Source organism: Schistocerca cancellata, chromosome 3 (assembly GCF_023864275.1).
Source record: "Schistocerca cancellata isolate TAMUIC-IGC-003103 chromosome 3, iqSchCanc2.1, whole genome shotgun sequence".
NCBI classification, from domain to species: Eukaryota; Metazoa; Arthropoda; class Insecta; order Orthoptera; family Acrididae; genus Schistocerca; species Schistocerca cancellata.
In genome coordinates this window covers 2,038,312-2,059,832 of record NC_064628.1, presented here as the reverse complement: position 1 = coordinate 2,059,832, position 21,521 = coordinate 2,038,312, and the positions used below count along the sequence as shown (strand labels likewise).

The 21,521-nt window shown below is 37.8% G+C and overlaps 1 protein-coding gene and 1 non-coding gene across 2 annotated transcripts in view; both read left to right on the top strand.

Annotated features, from left to right (window-relative positions):
• The window catches only part of LOC126176760 (low-density lipoprotein receptor-related protein 2), a 235,558-nt gene extending 217,994 nt beyond the window's left edge, over positions 1 to 17,564 (top strand). The window contains exons 57-60 of the mRNA XM_049923928.1: positions 4,845 to 4,997; positions 9,783 to 10,200; positions 12,078 to 12,198; positions 15,262 to 17,564. Of these exons, the coding sequence (XP_049779885.1) occupies positions 4,845 to 4,997; positions 9,783 to 10,200; positions 12,078 to 12,198; positions 15,262 to 15,609 (1,040 nt within the window). The 3' untranslated portion in view covers positions 15,610 to 17,564. The remainder of the gene's footprint in view (positions 1 to 4,844; positions 4,998 to 9,782; positions 10,201 to 12,077; positions 12,199 to 15,261) is intronic.
• Positions 14,749 to 14,823, top strand: Trnat-cgu (transfer RNA threonine (anticodon CGU)). Its single transcript has one exon. It is a non-coding gene; the product is annotated as a tRNA-Thr (tRNA).
• Positions 17,565 to 21,521: the final 3,957 nt, after the last annotated feature.

Sequence of the window (21,521 nt, the reverse complement as noted above, 5' to 3'; positions counted from 1 at the left end):
TTTATTTCTTCTCCATGGATTTTAATACCTACTCCGAATTTTTCTTTTGTTTCCTTTACTGCTTGCTCAATATACAAATTGAATAACATCGGGGAGAGGCTACAACCCTGTCTTACTCCCTTCCCAACCACTGCTTCCCTTTCATGTCCCTCGACTCTTATAACTGCCATCTGGTTTCTGTACAAATTGTAAATAGCCTTTCGCTCCCTGTATTTTACCCCTGCCACCTTCAGAATTTGAAAAAGAGTATTCCAGTCAACATTGTCAAAAGCTTTCTCTAAGTCTACAAATGCTAGAAACGTAGGTTTGTCTTTCCTTAATCTTTCTTCTAAGATAAGTCGTAAGGTCAGTATTGCCTCACGTGTTCCAGTATTTCTACGGAATCCAAACTGATCTTCCCCGAGATCGACTTCTACTAGTTTTTCCATTCGTCTGTAAAGAATTCGTGTTAGTATTTTGCAACTGTGGCTTATTAAACTGATTGTTCGGTAATTTTCACATCTGTCAACACCTGCTTTCTTTGGGATTGGAATTATTATATTCTTCTTGAAGTCTGAGGGTATTTCGCCTGTTTCATACATCTTGCTCACCAGATGGTAGAGTTTTGTCAGGACTGGCTCTCCCAAGGCCGTCAGTAGTTCCAATGGAATGTTGTCTACTCCGGGGGCCTTGTTTCGACTCAGGTCTTTCAGTGCTCTGTCAAACTCTTCACGCAGTATCGTATCTCCCATTTCATCTTCATCTACATCCTCTTCCATTTCCATAATATTGTCCTCAAGTGCATCGCCCTTGTATAGACCCTCTATATACTCCTTCCACCTTTCTGCTTTCCCTTCTTTGCTTAGAACTGGGTTTCCATCTGAGCCCTTGATGTTCATACAAGTGGTTCTCTTATCTCCAAAGGTCTCTTTAATTTTTCTGTAGGCAGTATCTATCTTACCCCTCGCGAGATAAGCCTCTACATCCTTACATTTGTCCTCTAGCCATGTCTGCTTAGAAATTTTGCACTTCCTGTCGATCTCATTTTTTAGACGTTTGTATTCCTTTTTGCCTGCTTCATTTACTGCATTTTTATATTTTCTCCTTTCATCAATTAAATTCAGTATTTCTTCTGTTACCCAAGGATTTCTACTAGCCCTCGTCTTTTTACCTACATGATCCTCTGCTGCCTTCACTACTTCATCCCTCAAAGCTACCCATTCTTCTTCTACTGTATTTCTTTCCCCCATTCCTGTCAATTGTTCCCTTATGCTCTCCCTGAAACTCTGTACAACCTCTGGGTCTTTCAGTTTATCCAGGTCCCATCTCCTGAAATTCCCACCTTTTTGCAGTTTCTTCAGTTTTAATCTACAGGTCATCACCAATAGATTGTGGTCAGAGTCCACATCTGCCCCTGGAAATGTCTTACAATTTAAAACCTGGTTCCTAAATCTCTGTCTTACCATTATATAATCTATCTGATACCTTTTAGTATCTCCAGGGTTCTTCCATGTATACAACCTTCTATCATGATTCTTAAACCAAGTGTTAGCTATGATTAAGTTGTGCTCTGTGCAAAATTCTACCAGGCGGCTTCCTCTTTCATTTCTTAGCCCCAGTCCATATTCACCTACTACGTTTCCTTCTCTCCCTTTTCCTACACTCGAATTCCAGTCACCCATGACTATTAAATTTTCATCTCCCTTCACTATCTGAATAATTTCTTTTATTTCATCATACATTTCTTCAATTTCTTCATCATCTGCAGAGCTAGTTGGCATATAAACTTGTACTACTGTAGTAGGTGTGGGCTTCGTATCTATCTTGGCCACAATAATACGTTCACTATGCTGTTTGTAGTAGCTTACCCGCATTCCTATTTTCCTATTCATTATTAAGCCTACTCCTGCATTACCCCTATTTGACTTTGTGTTTACAACCCTGTAGTCACCTGACCAAAAGTCTTGTTCCTCCTGCCACCGAACTTCACTAATTCCCACTATATCTAACTTTAACCTATCCATTTCCCTTTTTAAATTTTCTAACCTACCTGCCCGATTAAGGGATCTGACATTCCACGCTCCGATCCGTAGAACGCCAGTTTTCTTTCTCCTGATAACGACATCCTCTTGAGTAGTCCCCGCCCGGAGATCCGAATGGGGGACTATTTTATCTCCGGAATATTTTACCCAAGAGGACGCCATCATCATTTAACCATACAGTAAAGCTGCATGCCCTCGGGAAAAATTACGGCCGTAGTTTCCCCTTGCTTTCAGCCGTTCGCAGTACCAGCACAGCAAGGCCGTGTTGGTTATTGTTACAAGGCCAGATCAGTCAATCATCCAGACTGTTGCCCTTGCAACTACTGAAAAGGCTGCTGCCCCTCTTCAGGAACCACACGTTTATCTGGCCTCTCAACAGATACCCCTCCGTTGTGGTTGTATCGCTGAGGCACGCAAGCCTCCCCACCAACGGCAAGGTCCATGGTTCATAAAATTGCATTTTATTAGTAGCAAATTCAAATAATTAGTTAATTTTACTGTACAGGTTTATATAGAAAGTATTTAGTCTTTTATTTCTTTTTTTATTTGTTTATTTTTATTGGCTAAATGCAGTACCGCCTTGCTCTCTTGCTTCATAAGGCTGTGGAGGATGAGCTTAACTGACGTTTTTTGCTGCCACTTATTGATGTTAGTGTGCATCTTTTTTTGATAAAGGAAATAGTCTCCTGACTTTTCTCTGTCATTCATTTTCTTGTTCTTTCTTTTTTTGCCGTTTTCTTCTAACCTCTCATATTTACCCTGGTTGCTCCCACTTTTTTCTTTTCTTTTTTATGCAAGTTCCTGACCAGCTAGTTTATGCTTAGATCATTTCAGTGTTAATTTGCTGTTGTTACGTCTGAACAGTCTTCATTCAGATAGCTTGTTGGGATGCTCATAAGAGTCTTGTTATCTGTCCACTTAATATTCTCTCAGAAAATCCTGATTAAGGTTATTCCCATTCCACCGGTACATTAATTTCTTGTTCTACAATCTTTCAGACATAATTTAATTTCAGTGCTTTAAATATACACGTCCTTCTTTGTTAGTGGTAATACTTAATACTTAATAATTTTTGAATTAAAATCTTGACATCACATGCGCTTACAACTTCTCAGTCCAAAAATCCTTTGAATACAAGTAGGCTGAAATACAGTTCTTAGGTTGCTTAGCAGCAGTTGCCACTAACTACATCAGTTCCATTTGCAACACTCGTATGTGCACATTTTTTTCATGGATGACGCACTCCTGTGATATCCTGATTGCTGGCGGAGCTGCAGTCTGTCAAACAGTTCCTGATTGAACTGTGCAGCACACCATTGTAACAGTCGTAGGGCTGTTATTATGTCCCTGCACACACCACCAATTTTATATGTTGACCATATGTGAAGTGACAGAAAGCTAAAGAAAGGAAGATAATGGAGTTTGTCAGTTTTTTATTGTACTTTTTATTTTTGCACTTGGAAAATGTTAGTCACTTACTCATTATCACATTTTATTTAACTAAATTAACATGTTTTCACAGGTTTTCTTGGCATGATTTATTAAAATTGTACTTCTGGGTGTACATTTGAGATATTGCTTCCATTTTTGCAGCAAGTGCTGTTACATGCACTTGCTGAGTCCAGGCAACGAGTAAATGTAAGAGTTCCAAGATAATATTATTGTAACACCACATTTTGCAGCGCCAGAAGATGATGATTGGGTCGGTTGTCAAAATATTGTGCAGAAATGGAAGCAACAGCTTGGTTTTACACTTGTATGTACACCATTGACATTTACACATTGCATAGGCTACAATTAAACTTACTTAGTATCTGATGTGGAGTTTTCCATGCAGTGCCCCAGACATTGCAGAGCTTCTTCAGATCTCCAACCATTGTTGTTCTGAGACAGTGCCAGTGCCATCAATATGTAAAGAAGATGTCAACCCTCTCGCTCCAGAAATTTCAGAGCTACAAGTTTAGCACATGCACATTTTACCTACCAGAAATGTTGTCTAGAAAAGCTGTGTCAGTTGTCTCTCTCCCACTGCAGCACTTATGAGGATGAAACTCACCAAATAATACAAACCACACCAGAATAACTGAAACAGAATCTGCATCGTTGTATTAGGTTTGGGTTTTGACAGTGTCCTTTATACACCAAAAAATTTTACCTTCATGATATAATTGAAGAAATTAAGTAATTTATTGTTACTGTGGTTTTACAGATTTAAATTTCTGGTAACCTTGGAAACGAGAAATTGAGAGTAATGTATCATTCACAACACATGCTCATTTCTATTTATCTTATTGTTGTCCTAATAGAGAGGTGACCATGTAGTCATCTCAGCTGTTGATAGATATTACATGTTTCTCTTTCCTAGCCTTGTACAACAGGAAGCAGCATTAATTTCTAGTCTCATAGAACTGCTGTATGCCCAATTTGATTTTGGTACTGGGAAATTATGAGTGAGCTGAATGTGATTTCTAGGCTCTCTCCTGAACTGGTTAGGATAAATTTTGAACAAAGAATGCCCATTTCCTCCTCCTTCGATGTCTCCCGTAACATCCTGCAGCTGAAATTTTGACAAATATTGTACAGAATCTAGTTTTGTAGTAGCAGTGCTCATGTTGATGTTTATTGTTACCTCGTTCGTATATTACCCATATATTAATTTCCATTATCAGTCTAGCTTGTGTAAGCTATATATAATGTAGTGCACCAATTAACACCCTACTTTAAGTAAAAAATTGTGCTCTTTTTCTTTTTATAATTGCCTTTATATATCTATTATCTCCAGATTTTTTATATTATTGAATTATTTCTCTCTTTCCTATTAAGAGTCCTTGCGTCATCCCATATCATTGGATGTTTTTGAAAGCAGCCTGTATTGGGTGAACAGAGACAATGGAGAACTTGTCAGACAGGACAAATTTGGACGTGGTGTTCCAGTAGTAGTTGCAAAAGATATTGAAAGTCCATCAGGAGTGAAAGGTAAGTTTCGTTTGTATCTGTATGTTTGTGGCTTCATATGTTTGTGTATGAGGGTGAAGTGAGCTATTGGATTGGTGTACTATTAGTGATTTGCAAGCTCAGAGTGCATATTTGAATGAGAATGTGGACATTTACATGAGACACACCATATCGTCTGTCAGATCACACAAGTACAGGGTTCTTACTAATACCAAAGTCGAGATGCCTCATAAGCTAAAGCTAAGGAATAAATTAGGTAATGTCTTCAGAATAGAGCAAATTAATTTCTTCTGTTTGATAGATTTACACATTTTGAAAGTTACATATGAACGCATCATGTAGGCAGTGGCAGGAAGTAGCTGTTTTACACATAGATGATAGATGAGTTGGAAGATGAAACAAACAAGTTTATGATATCTGCTTTTGTGTGAACCCACATTAATATCAATCTTGTATCAATAGTTGGTAAATTGCTAGAAAATTTTGAATTGATTTTAAATAGAGACTTAATTTTTGCAAATTCGCCAAAATGAATGCAATTATTGATAACAAATAACAATTCAATTGGGCACATGTTACAAGGCTAGTGCGGAAATCCTGTTATTTGATTTTAAGTAGTTTAGGATAGCAGTATTTAGAATTACAACATTCATGTTAACAATGAAGAAGAGAGATTTTTGACTTTTCACTTGCTCTAAATAGTCCACCAGATTGTGGTACATGGATATGATGGTCAACAGACCTCCACATATCGTTAATACATTTTCATGATAATCCTAAAAATATTTAATGACACAGTAATTGAATGTTTCAGTAGATATGTATGAGTTGTGGACTGGAGTTAGGCTTACAAAAGGAAGATTAGGCTTTAATGTACCATTGATGATGTGTCCATTAGAGATAGAGCATAAGTTCATATCAAGCAAGGATGGGGAAAAAAATTGGAACTATCCCTTCAAAGTAACCCTCCTGAGATTCACTTTAGTTGATTTAATGAAACCACAAAAAAACTAAATCTGGATGGCTAGACATGGACCAGAAGGCCAGTTCTCTCGAATGCAAGCTAATTGCATAACCACTAAGGAGTTAAGTTACACGTTAATAGGCAGAAACAACCACTGTTGACTACTACTTAAAGTGTACTAACAATAAATTATTAGCAGCACAAATCTACACACTCTGATAATGATAGTAAGCACTTTTTAGATTACTTTGCATATGCATATTAGGAGTAGAACAGCTGCTCTGAAAATGCCACTGCTCCACCTCCTGTACTATTCAGCTTCTGTTTTTATCAAGCACATCAGACGTAATGTTGATGAGATGTTAAACTCTTAACTTTCCTGCCTTTTCCCTCTCTGCCTTTCTCTCCTCTTTGCTTTACCAACCTTTAAGTGTTTAATGAAAAACAAAATATGTCTCATTTCTTTTGAACTAAATGAGTGAGTTAGGACTTAACTCCTCTATTCCTCGTAGCCATCTTTGTGCAGCGGAAAGCTCCCTATGCCTTCTTTTGAAAATGACAAAAAGGTATATGGATGGTATACTATTTACAGGGTTGACTTTTTTATGTATTAGTGAAAAAGTTAATGAATGTGTTTCATACTCACTGACGGGAATAAAATACTGTCATGCAATCAGTGCAAATAATAATGTATGGGAGGGAGCAATTACAGACATGGTGTGTGTGTGTGTGTGTGTGTGTGTGTGTGTGTGTGTGTGTGTGTGTGAGAGAGAGAGAGAGAGAGAGAGAGAGAGAGAGAGAGAGAGAGGAGGTGGGGGTGGGGGATGGAGACCTTACTTGGATTAGACTAGTACTGAATTTTAAACACTGTTAATTATTTAAGAATGAACTTGAGTATTCTACATTCAGTACTACATGGCAGGAAAAAAAATTATTACACCTGGAAAGACCCATGTTGATTTTGATCTGATGATGGTGTATGCCAACTAGGTGATAATGTATGTAATGATAATCGTTTCAACATTGTCTGCCAACAAACAGCATAGTAGCATTGGTACCAGTGTGCCATCTCTGTCTACCCTTTACTAGGGAATGTTCACAGCCAGAAGGCTCAGTGTTGTGCAAATGTGTAAAGCAAGCAGGCAAGCATGCCACTGAGATGCACTCGTGCTCCCTACAGCCAATGGAGTGAGTTTGAAACGGGTCAAATTGTAGCCTCCCGAGTGGTGGGATGGTTCTTTTGCAGAATTACCACACAAGTTGGATGTATTGCATCAGTTATGCAATGCTGCTGGTACCAGTGGTCATGTGAACATCCTCACAGCTGTAGATGAGGTTTTGGACATTCACACTGCACAGATGCCTTCCAGGATTATCGCATTGTAAGGGCAGCAGTGGCAGATCATACAGCTACCACAGCACAGAGAAGAGAGCTTTTGAGCCAAGATGTGTCAACACGAACTGTGGCGAACTGGTTATTAGCAGTGGGACTATGACCACGCACACCTGTAGCCCATTTTCCACCTGCGCCACAACATCGACAACCGTGGCTTGACTGGTGCTGTCAGAGGATCACTTCCCTCGGAAGATGGATTGACACGTCACGGTCTTCAGTGATGGAAGATTCTGCCTGCATGCAAGTGATGGTTGTTTGTGCCTACAGCATAGACCTGGTGAGCACTGTCTCATAGAGTGCATCCTTCTAAGACACACTGGCTCCATCCCATACTTTATGGTGTGGAGTGCTATAAGCTACAACCCTCGCTTAACATTGGTGTTTCTGAAGGGGGATGCTAACCACTGCTCAGTATGTGCAGAATGTTGTTTAGACCTGTTCTTTTGCTGTTCTTGCAACAGGAATGTGACGTGTTGTACCAACAGATTAATGCTCATTCACATACTGCCTATGAAAATCATTGTGCTCTGCAAGACGTGCAACAATTTCCCTGACCAGGACAGTCCCCAGACTTGTCTCCAATCGAGCACATGTGGTATATGATGGTGGAGAAGTGACTCGTGTGGCTCGTCAACCATCAACTCTTACTGAACTAACTGGACAGGTCGAGCAGGCAGCACATAACATATCCCAAGACAGTATTCGTCACTGTGCGATCAGCTGCATGCCAGAATCAGTGCCTGCATTGCGGCCTGTGGAGGCTACACCAGCCACTAATATGAGTGCTTCGGCATGGGTCGATACCTGGTACTTAATCATTTCGTGTACTCAATATGCTCTGTTGCAACAATACATCTTGAGTCAATTGGAAACCCCCTAAAATGCGGTACTAATTTTTTCTGGCTGTGTGTATACACTGATTACCACTAAAAAAAATGTCGTGTGGCGAGGGTGTCCCGTTGCGTAGACCGGTCGCCTGGTGCAGGTCTTTCAAGTTGACACCACTTTGGCGACCTGCACGTCGATGGGGATGAAATGATTATGATTAGGACAACACAACGCCCAGTTCCTGAGCGGAGAAAATCTCCGACCCAGTCGGGAATCGAACCCGGGCCCTTAGGATTGACATCCTGTCACGCTGACCACTCAGCTGCGGGGGGGTGGACACCACTAAAAGTGTAACATTGTGAAGGCAACGTGCAAAAATGTAAAATTGGCCTCAGATGTTTTACCCGTTAGGATATACAAATGGTTAGCCTTTCAGTGCAGCACGCAAAGTATGCAGAAGTAATATTACCTATGTTCTGTTTGTAAGAAAAGAATACACAGTAGGTTTTTCATTCAGAAGTCCCATCTAAATGTTAGGAGTCATGTAAGAAGAAACATTTACCAGCAAGTGTCGGACCTCAGCACTGGAAGGATTTTGTGCACTATCGAGACTGTGGTTTATCGTTCCACAGTCGGACCTTCGTGTTGGACAGTATGCCACAACTGTCATGCAAGTACGGTGTCTATGGGCTCAGGAGCCTCATAATCGTTGTCAGGCAAGATCTAGGTGCCCCTCTTGGCTTGCATCTGAGATAACAGGCATTTTGTTTGCTCAGTTGTGCCAGGTGTACAGTCATGTCAGGAAATTGGCTTATTTGTGGCAAGACAAGTACCTACACTGACAGTGGGATGACTTCTAGAGCACCAAAGACTGTCAGCACATTGTTTTGGCTTCCTTCCTTGTTGCAGCAGAGGGAGGCATAATGGTACGGGTTGCCAATGGGCACACATCATCGTCACCTCAGATTCACTTAGCTGGTAATTTGGACAGCAGCTATTACATTTCTGACCTATGTTTGAGGTCTCTTTGACACTTTATTTTGACGAGATGATGCAAAACCCTGTGTTGTCTGTGCTGTCCCGACCTACATAGATACAGAAGCTGTTTGACTGTTCCCATTGAAAACATCTGGCCAAGAGACTGCAAAGCCAAAACTCGCCAGCTACAGAAGTTCGTGAACTGTGGCATGAAGCAGCATGGAATGGTGTACCCAAATCTGTCATTTGAGCTCAGTTCAACTCGATGCCCTGTCGTGTTAGGGCCATCATTGCTGCCAGAGGTGGGAGCTCTTTGTATTACATTTTGCAACTTGTGTGCCCCAAAGTCACCTACTACTTTAATCCTGTATTCTTCTTACTATACTGTATTGAATCATTATGCAAAACTGTCTTGCCTGGTGTTGCAATTTTAATGGTTAGCAGTGTACTTCCCAAGCACATGTGGTTCTGTCATATGAAACTAACTGTCTTCAATGGAGAGTGATATTGGTACAAACTAGTGATGGCAACACTTTGTACCAGAATATGTAGTATTTGCTGTCATGGACCAATTTTTTTTATATTGTAGAGTACTGAGCAGTCCGAATAAATAATTGCTATGTCTTTGTTTCTCTTCCAGTGTACCACAAACTTCGTTACAACATGTCACTGATTGATCCTTGCTATAATAGCCCATGTTCCCACCTGTGTGTTATTGTGCCTGGTGGGCACCGGTGTATGTGTCCAGACAATACACAGACACACACAGGCAACAATGAAGTTCAGTGTGATGCACCTAACGAAGAGCCACATCCAGAACCACGGATATGCAGGTGTCAGAATGGTGGCGTATGTCAAGAAGCAGATGACGGTTCCAGTGATCTTGTTTGTGAATGTCCCAAAGAATTTGCTGGCAAATTCTGTGGAACCTATCTTCAGCATGCAACAGAAGGTGGATCTGGACCTAATACTGCAACAATTGTTGTGCCTATTGTGGTTATTCTTCTTGTACTAGCATCTGCAGTGGCATTGTTTATAGTTTTCCGGAAGCATCCATTGTAAGTACAGCACATAACATGTTTTCTTATTATTTATTTATTTAATTATTTAAGTGAATTGTGTCTCTGGCTTTCAGTTAAAGAGTCTTTCTTGCAAAAGGAAAATGCGCATAGGTTTGTAAATATATTTTAATTTCCTGTCATATGTAATCAAACACGTGCTTTGTTGTTTATGATCAGCTTGCACTTCTGGATATACAATGACTAGAAGAATATACGTAGCAAACTAATAGGCTTTTAAAATTGCCAGCTTCAAGGCATTTGTTGTCAAGGTCTATGGGACTCGTGCATATCACATACATGAGTGTATGATGGCAGCAGTTGCATTTGAGATCTCAATCTATAAGATAGAGAGAAATAGTTTTTAAACTCAGATTTCAGTTTTATTCTTCATTTTATGCTTATAGCAAGAAACACTCCTAAAGTCTTATGGGTGTGAGAAAAGCACTGATATAATTTTTAATCAGTCATCGTAAGTATTTTACTTTATCCATGTGCAATACATGATGCCTCATAGACCATCACAGATCAGTGCAGCCTCGCAGTGTCATTATGCTTTGGTCTCCACCCTAGTTGTCAGTTTGTCTTCTGTCCTTTCCGTCATATTTTCCAAACTTCAGGCAATTAAATATGCTACTGTAAATGAATGCTTGTTTAGGCATTACTTGTCATTGTGAGACATTATTCATTATTGGAACAGTGTCTATTAAGGTTCTGATATTCTGTTGCCTGTGGGTTGATCCAGCAATGGAAATGATTGAAACAGCTTATGAGGAATATACTTGTGAGAAAACAGGTGTTTTCATTTGTATGCATTGTTCTGAAACCTTTTCTCTTCTGAATGTCAAACAGTGCGTTTGTTTTTTTATTGTCAACTAAGAGAAACATGCACTGGAAAGAAAATTAATGCAAAAATTAATTGTTTTATGCACTGAAGTATGTGTGGAAGTTTCAATAATTGCCAAAGAGGACTCATTTTATAAGTATTCCTACAAGTCAATAAAGAAAACTTAGCTTTTAAACTGAAATTACATTAGCAAATATGACAATTAAGAACTTGGGATGGAATATAATTTCTGTATCCCTGTAAGGGATGGAGGAAGTGTTAAGCAGTAGACAGCATGTTTAAAAAAGAAAAGGGGGGGGGGGGCCTAATAAACAGCAGAGCTGTCCTTGATCGGAAAGCAAACAATCTCAGGTGAAGAACCAGCTGGAAAGCTCAGCTGGTGATAGTCTATTTCCATGTGCTTAACTGACACTTAGTGCCTCATTTATTCAATGAGTAGTGATTTATTCTCACATAAACATTTAAAATTCTAATAAAATATAGATTTTTAAAAAGTCTCATTATGATTTGTCTGAAAAAACAAGCCCAGAGGAAACACCAAATTTTTCTCAATTAAAGTTTCCATCATACGGCACAATAGGGGAACAAGTTGTAGGAAATAGAGTATAAATGGTGATTAAGCACAGAATTTATCTGGAACCTGAGTCAAGAAAGACACAGAAGGGCAAACCGTGAAAGGAAACTGTTAAAAAAATCTTAGTAGAATAAAGACACTGTGATTTATTAGTGAGTTCTTAGCGAACTATGAGTGCTCGATAAGAGGTGCTACACAATTGTAGCATTCTTCCACAAAATGATAATGCAGTGGAGAGAAGTGTGTATTTTCTAGCTGAGCCATAAAGAGGCATCTGTTATAAATAAATAAGAAAATGAACTAGAAACTTTCATAAGCAACTGAGAAAAGACTACTCTTCTTTTATTATTCATAAGTCACTGTGGAAACAAAACTAACAGTGTGTGTTGTTAGACATGTATTTTTTTAACAGATCAATTGCACTGTGTGTGGAATAATCATTTTGCTCTTTTGCAGTGGAAAGGCTCCTGGCCTCGGTGGACTAACGAATTCCCAGAGTGTTTCCTTCAGACAAGGAACGAATGTTGAATTTGGTTCACCAGCTTTTGCAGCTAATGGCCCGCAAGGGACACGAGTAGTAAGTAACCTTGCCATAAATATTAATTAACGAAAATACACCTGGCGAGTAAAAACTTACCTTCTGTAACCATGAATTGCTTATCAGATTCCCAGAGTTAAAAAAAAAACTGTCATTGTTTCAGCAATCTCATTGTTCTTATTAGTAATTATTATTATTATTATTATTATTATTGCAAAGGATAGCCTATTTTATTAACATGATTACTACATATAATGATTGCATGTGCATGTAAGTCCTGTGAGAGAAACACCACTGTAGTGCAAAGAAGTGCAGCAGATCATATGTAGGCAACAATTTTATGCTGTGATACTTTATGGCTTGAATCTTTACTGCATATAATAGGAAATCTCAAAAAATCATATCTCTGCCCTTTCACAGTACATGTACATATTGCTGCTTTTAGATGATGCAGGATATCTCTCTTAGGTGAGGCAGAAATAAGGCATTCGTAAGTGCATGTTTGAACTATAGGATACTGTAGCTAACAGGAATTTATGGATACATTTTGGGCATTTTACAGAAATCTATTACTTGAAAATATTTGAGCTCAGGTGGTAGATAGGGAGACGTAGCGTTAACAGAAGGATTGGCTGTAAGAAAGTAATCAATAGTTTGTCTTTTTGATATTGAAAAAAATGTGAAATTGATTGTATACTGAGGAAACAATATCAGATTGCTCAGTGTTATGTTTTCTATTAATCAAGAGATACAAGGAGATTCAGTAGAGCTAGTAAATACATGGATTCTTCTGCATCGGAAAGACAATGCAATATGATTGTGGAGCCCAATTTAATTTGATACCTGCTAGAAGTTTTCCAGTGGAGCTATTACGTGGAATACAAAGCCAGGCATATCTGAACATACAGATTTTTGAAACAGTAGTATTCCTGTAATACAAAGTATAACTGTTCTTAAAGTGGTTTGGGATATGTGCTACATTAAAATGATGCCATGTGGAGATATGTAGTAGCAGCAACAACTATTTTAGTATTTTTTATTTCAGCTTATAATCACATTTATGTTTATAGCCTCCAAAGTCACTAATAACAGACATTACAGAGTCAGGAATTACAAAGGAGTGTCGGTTAGCATGTTATGAGGTGTTGCCCGCTACATATGGTACATCAAGATGATGAAGTCACTATATTGAGAATAAACCATTGTAAAGATATAATAAAACTATGGCCAGCATATGAAACTAAAATCAGGTCGGAAGAGAATGTCACTGTTCATTCTCGATCTCATTTTCTTCAGTCTTACATATTAGTTTACTTCTTCTGATCCTAATTTTATTTTACCTTTGTAACTGTTTTGTTTGGACACAGTGACTTATGGAGGCTGTGCTTTGCACATATAATTAACTGGTTGCTCTGCAACTACAATACATCCAGAGGTGTTCTAAAATGTAATGAAACTAGTAATCGTTATAAACGGATATTTGACTATGGATTGAAATAAAAAAAATATTAGCCACATTTGACATTGCTTTGATCCCTGTAACACTGAAATATTTAGTAGTTTTCATTTTAGTCATATTCCAAAAATTATTAACATTACTGGCAGGAATTGCAGTTCTGTTTCAAACATTTGTTGTTATTCGTGAGCAACTCCTGTGGGCAGTTAAGGCATAAGCATATGTAGTGAAAATATATCCATTTTTCAAACTGAAGCATAAATATCTTTATATATTTTTTGCCCAGTCAATATACTTTTACCAGCAGTTACAGTTAATAGTGGCGTTGTATAACTGCAATAGACAATTCCTTATTTCTTGTAGATATGACACTTCAGGCTATAATTGTGTCTAAATCAGGTGTAGTCAACCTTTTTTGCCTATAGCCCAACTCTGTTAGTAGTAAAATTTTGTGACTGGCCACCAGTTCCACAGTAATGCTGATTCATACTGTAGAGAAGTAACGTTACTTAATAAAATTTATGAAGCAGAGCTACAGAAGGTTAAAGCATATAATAATAATTAAATCATATAATAATAATTACTAATCAAAATTTTATAAAAACATATTAAAAATGTATTTAAAAGCCCTGCCCCTTACTGCCCACCATGAAAACTGGAATTCCCAATAGTGAGTGGTGGGGAGCAAGTTGATCATCATTGGTCTAAATTAACACACTTTAATATGTTCATGATATGTTTGTATAAAACACTATGTTCTGGGTGTGTCAGATGTAAATTAAAACTCACAATTTCAAGGATTACTGCCATCCTTCTCACTAGGAGTAAAACTCACTATTATTTTTACTGTGTATATGTGCACTAGGTCTGCTGTCGTAGATCAGTGTACCAACATCTTGTATAGACGCCATCCTCTGCATGATGACATTGTGAAACATTTGAGCAATGGTAGCAGGCCTAGTGCATATACACAGAACAGTTGTACTACCTACTTATATGGATATGGTGTCTGTTCTTTTGGACATGACCTCCTTCTTCTGATTACAAATGTACTATGTGGACATACAAGGTGAGAACGTGGGTCTCACGGGAGCCGTGCACGAGATAGTCCCTGCAGTCGCGCTATCCTCTGTGCCCTCGGTGGCTCAGATGGATAGAGCGTCTGCCACGTAAGCAGGAGATCCCGGGTTCAAGTCCCAGTCGGGGCACGCATTTTCACCTGTCCCCGTTGATGTATATCAACGCCCATTAGCAGCTGATGGTATTAATATAATTCTAATTTAGTTGTACTATCTGTTTTATTTCTGACAAAGAGGCTAGAGATAATCCACAATAAATTAAGTTTCAATCCACAGTTGAGGCAGTTAGAACATGCAATTCATATACACGAAGGCCTCTTCAATATCCTATGTGCACATCTACATTACATTCAAAATAAGAGCTGTATATTAGTATTATATTGTTGGTGAAGAGTAAAATAAATGAAACTGTTACTAGGACATTAAATTTTATAGGATACCCATAATACATTGTCATTGCCTTATTGTATAAATTGGCATTATTGAAAACCTACTGTGATTTATATGCTAACATTTGGCTTTCTTGTACTAGTATGTGGACACTATTGACAGAATATGTTATTACAGGAACCAATAGATGCTGAATACAACATGCGTGATGTTGGACCAAAAAATAGAGACTTCAGCAATCCGATGTATGATGCCCTTGGAAATGTAACTGGAGGACAAACTGGGAATGGAGGCGGTGGTGGGGGGATATACGAAGTTCCAGCAGATGTTGCTAAATCAAAAATTGGAAGCAATGGAGAAGTAGATATGATGCCTGAACCAGCATCAGCTATTCTCGCACCTTCAAGTATAATTCAGAAATCATCACCTCAGATTCACATAAGGCACAGAGAACTGGATCCCACCTCTACAGATACTGGCAAAGACACTCAAAAGCTCGTAGAGGAGGACAAATCAGAATGCTGAAATATGCACACACCTATTGAACTGTTAACACAACAAGTTCTCTGAGAGAATTCGGATACTGCGTATCTCAACCAGTGTGGTGCAATTATTATACCAACTGAATATTTACAAACTTGATTGTGAAAGGACATCACTGGTAGGCCGTGTGTTAATAATTGACATTAAAAATGTAAATATTCTTAACTTCAATGCAGAAGTCATAATGAAGACAAAGGCAGAAATACTATGATATATTTTCATAACAGGTACATATGAATTTGTCACAAGATATTTCTGTAGAGGATCCTGTTGTCTCTGTTAAGAGCTTGTGCAGTATTACAATTTTTAAATCTGTTGTGCATCCCAGGAGTGTGAGAAAGAAGTGTATATTGTTGATATGTTTTATTGTTGAAGTTGAAGCAGATTTGTGAATATTCATATGTAAATATGACCAGAACATCATTTTATGTGAGGCTGCAGCTAATACTCTATAAAAGCAGAGGAAGACTGACTGGACTATGACACTTTGATATCAGGGCCGTAAACTGTAATTCCTCCCTGTATTTTAAATTACTTCCCCCAATCTGAAAATGTTGAAGGTCTTAACAACTTACAAGTGGCACAGAGTGATAACTATCATTATAAATAGTGCAGAGTTATTTTTATATAAATGTTGCATGTAAAGTATACATACAAATGTGGCATTCCAATGGGCCAAACAACTAAGTAAAAATCTTCCATTAGTATAAAAAAAGTATTCCACATGTAATTTAAGACAGGGTAACAGTTTTGAACAAAATTTTATCCTGTATGAATTTACATATCTGTTTCCTAAAATGTGGAAATCTATATTTCTGTACATACTTCAGACCTTTACATGGGACCATTTATGACACTTCATCACTGTTGATCTAAAAGTATTTTTTGTTGTGTAAATTTTTGATTTGTTTTTAATGTTAAAATATGAAAGTTTAACTATGCTGTTGAAATTCCAAACAACTGCCTTATTTATTTCATAAGGATACGGGTGCTCTCCTGCACACTTTCCCCTATGCATTGTTTTGAATTAAGATTTGTGAAAATACACAAATATTGTAATGAAACCGTCCATGTTCATCTTCTTTGTATGCAAAGTTTTTGATTTTAACAAAAACTTCATACAGGAATATGGAATTATAGTACTATATAAATATATTTGTTACTACTCCAGAATGTTTCCCAAAAATTAGTGGATTTTGGGAACTGACAGTTGTGATAACCATTTTTGTCACTGAGCACAAATGATAAAGTGGATGTTATTTTTCTAGATGAATAGCAAATTTTATTTTGTCACACAAATGTGGCTCCATATGCATCTTTGCAGTTGTAAATCTCTTTTGTGGTGTGGTATGCTCTATATTATTAAAAAAGATGAATAAGAAATTAATAGGAATTCAACAATGCTGTGGAAAAACTGGAAACTAATTTGTTTGCTGGACATTTCTATTTAAAATGTTATATGTTTTAAATTATTAGTGCCAACACATAAATAATTAAAGAAACCTTGGAAAAACTCTGGCAAAAGTTAAGGGAGATGTTTAAGATCAAGTTGTTCTTGTTTCAGAAATTGTATTATATTTAATGTGTGCCTATAATTAAAAACAAGCAACTGAAAGCATAGTGAGATGACATGATTTCCAGAAGATCCATAGCAAACTTTTAACTAATAACTGAGAATAAATGGCCAATTACAACTGCAAAATAATATGAAATACATTTAATTTGTGTGCATTTAAATCTTCAGCTTGTTACCAAATTCTGTGATATCAGAGCAGTAATGTTATCACAATTCAAGCTTTTTAGAGTAATTACTGAATAATTACTCATCATGTAAATTCTTACAATGACCTGTACCAAGATATTGAATATTTTTTTACAAAAAAATGTAATATATTGACTGAAAATTGTCAGCCTGAAATAAAACACTTTGTACAATAGTGATTGTTATTGCATATTAAGAAACCCATAACTTTCCTTGTAAAGGATCTGAAGGGTCCTTGATGATTCTTAAACCCTGCAGTAAACTTAGCAAGTTTTATTATAATGTTAGTGCAGAGTAAGGACAAACTGTTTTAAAGTTCTTGAAAAATTATGTGAATTACAGTTTATTATCTTGAAATTATCGAAAAAATGACAATTAAGGTGGTGAGTGGGTGCCACTTGTGTGTTATATTAAAGAAAAAGGAACATGTAAAGGAATTTCAACACAACGACCGTTGTTACAGCACCACAAGTAGATGATTACATCTTAATGGGTTCAGCATCAGAAGACAATCCCTACTATATAATATCATAATGTTTTTTGAACTACACACACACACACACACATTCTCTCTCTCTCTCTCTCTCTCTCTCTGCAAGTGATAATATGTGACTTAGAGTACCCACCTTAGTGTGTACCAAATGAAATTTTGAGTAAATTAAGATCTATGTTGATTGCAGACTTTTGTTCATATAATAAATTTGACATATTGATGTTGTTGTTGTGGTCTTCAGTCCTGAGACTGGTTTGATGCAGCTATCCATGCTACTCTATCCCGTGCAAGCCTCTTCATCTCCCAGTACCTACTGCAACCTACATCCTTCTGAATCTGCTTAGTGTATTCATCTCTTGGTCTCCCTCTACGATTTTTACCCTCCACGCTGCCCTCCAATACTAAATTGGTGATCCCTTGATGCCTCAGAACATGTCCTACCAACCGATCCCTTCTTCTAGTCAAGTTGTGCCACAAACTTCTCTTCTCCACAATCCTATTCAATATTTCCGCATTAGTTATGTGATCTACCCATCTAATCTTCAGCATTCTTCTGTAGCACCACATTTCAAAAGCTTCTATTCTCTTCTTGTCCAAACTATTTATCGTCCACGTTTCACTTCCATACATGGCTACACTCCATACAAATACTTTCAGAAATGACTTCCTGACACTTAAATCTATACTCGATGTTAATAAATTTCTCTTCTTCAGAAACGCTTTCCTTGCCATTGCCAGTCTACATTTTATATCCTCTCTACTCCGACCATCATCAGTTATTTTGCTCCCCAAATAGCAAAACTCCTTTACTACTTTAAGTGTCTCATTTCCTAATCTAATTCCCTCAGTATCACCCGACTTAATTCGACTACATTCCATTACCCTCATTTTGCTTTTGTTGATGTTCATCTTATATCCTCCTTTCAAGACACTGTCCATTCCGTTCAACTGCTCTTCCAAGTTATTGATAATATACAGCAAAAAGGCAGTCACCAAGAAAGCTTATTTAAAGACAGAAAAACTGCATTATAGCTTTGACACGTACTTCAGAAACATAATTGACATGAAATTTGAGTTATCACACTTCGTGAGGTTTAAAAGGGATCCTTAAATTAGCAGGTGGCATAGTAAATGGTACTTCAACAAGGCTGACTACCCATTAAAGTCTAATATGAAAAGGTTCTTTGGGGAGGTTCTTCGGTGGGGTAGACACTTAGAAGGCAGCAACAGATTAGAATGTTTGCGATCACCCAAAGATCAACCAGCACCCAACAAAGAGATTAACCATGACCAAATACTATACTTTTTTTCTACTTTGTTTTTTTTGACTGCTTCAATAACTTTAAACCTTTCCACTCCAGCAATGAGTGGTGTGTGACATGACAAAATTTGTCTTCCTCTTCTAACGATTTGATGACTAAGAGTGTGTGAAGTGTATGTGCAAACTTCCCACTTCTCTTATACAAGTCGACTTACATGGTGTACACAGCCGATCTTCTTCTCTGGATAGCCGGCTTCTTGAATCTCTATAAACTTCTTCTCCAAAGAATGATGCTAGTTACAGGAACCTTAAAGACTCTCTCTCTACTTGCAAAGTAATTAGGTACTCATACATCTTGCCTCCGGCAAGTCCAAGATAAAGAGTTAGTGTTTTATTTTTTATTTAGAATCTCGGTTGTTCCACAGTTCTTCCGTATACTTTCACTAGAACTTCCATGGATCGCCATACAGTAAGCGGATCTGCTCACTCGTGCACAGAATTTATGGTTTTTCCTCTAATGTAAAAACATTAAGTTCAAGGAGACAGAATGGCTGTCCAGTACTTATATATCTTCATGATGTTACATTCTGAATATTGCTGATAGATGCAAAAAACTGGAAACTACCTTAGCTTTTCGAATGGTTAGTTTCTTTGTCAGGGAGGAATGAGGGATGGATTGGGGAAAATAAAAAGGGAAGTCACTCAGATCCCACTCTGAGAGGGACCTACTTCTTGTGATGAAGAGAAGCAACAGAGATATTTGCCTCCTCGTCTTCACAACAGGTGGGTTCCCGGCAATCTGACTTCAGTTTTTAGCTTTCCCCAATCCATCCCTCTTCCTTCACATTCAAAATACAAGCTGTTCCCCAGTAGTAGCAACATATAAGCAGCTCCACATCACTACTAATATATATATATATATATATATATATAGTTATTTTTTGTGGGGGACTCCAAAAATCATATAGGTAACACAAAAAGATTGTCAGAGAAATGAAACAAATTAAATGCATAGAGTCCTGAAGACCAATATTTAAAAATCTCAGTATACTGCCTTTGCTTTGTTTGGACACCAGTGAAATAAATTCACTGTTTCCGAAAACAATTCTCCAGGCTACGGCTAAGCCCTGTCTCCACAGTATCCTTTCTTCCACTAGTGCTAGTCCTGTGAGGTATGCAAGAGAACTTCTGTGAAGTTTGTAAGTTAGAAATGACGTAATCGCAGAAAAAAACTGTGAGGGCATGTCATGAGTCATAGCTCAGTCAGTAGAGCACTTGCCTGCAAAAGGTTAAGGTCCCAGGTTCAAGCTTGGTCCAGCACACAATTTTAATCTGCCATTAAGTTTTATAAGTACTGTTTTGACTTGAATGAAACTGCTAAGGAGTTCAATCTAAATAAATGCAAAACAAGAGTGAATCATGCTGGATATGCTATACAACTACATGCCTCCCTACACAAAATATAGATATGAGCAACTGAATTAAAAATACTCCTACCTGCTGGCATATTGCATGTCCTTTCACCCTAATAATGGTGGTGATGTGCTGTAGCATGGACTACATAAGGCACTGATAGCTTTCTGGAGCTATCATAATCCATGACAGCTCAAATGCAGATCACTGAGACTGGTCAGATGTGCGCCCTGTATTATAGAAATCAGGAGACATGGAGGCCATGCAAGCACTGTGTGTAATCCTTAAACTATTCTGACAAGGTTCAGGAGTGATGGTGTAGTGTGTACTCTTGCTGAAGGTACATGTCACATGTGAGTGTTTTAGGCAGACACACACATATAATCAGACACTATGTTCTTTTATTGTTCTCTAACGACAGAGAATGGTGGACATATCAAGGGCCCCATCATGAGCACTTGTTGCCCATGGCAGCTGACTCAGGTAGTAATGTTGATTTACCTTTGATTCAGTGGCACTAAAAATTTAGTACCTCCTCACCTCAAGGGGGACTGTCTGATAAGTCAAGCGACCATAATTTAGCTACAATCAAATGAGCTAATTTCATGCACCTTTGTTGTCCTGGGTCAATTCTATTTGGTATTTAACCTCAGACAAGTCATGGATGGCTTGCTGCTTTATATTTCTATAACAGGATTTGTTTTCAAACACTTTATTGATAAATACATTTTTCAGGCCACAGAAAGACACACTGAAGGTTCAAAAAATACTATCAAAGACGATAAACCGTAAATTAATTATATTTAGTTACGAACAGTTTTAGTGGATATTGCCTGAAACTACTTGTGAAGCAGCAGTCTCAATAAAATGCAGACCACTTTTTCCCAATAAGTCGTATTCTAGAAGCAGAGTGTCTTGTCAAAGTGAGAATTTTTCTAATGTTTAGGATGAAAACTTTTGCATGA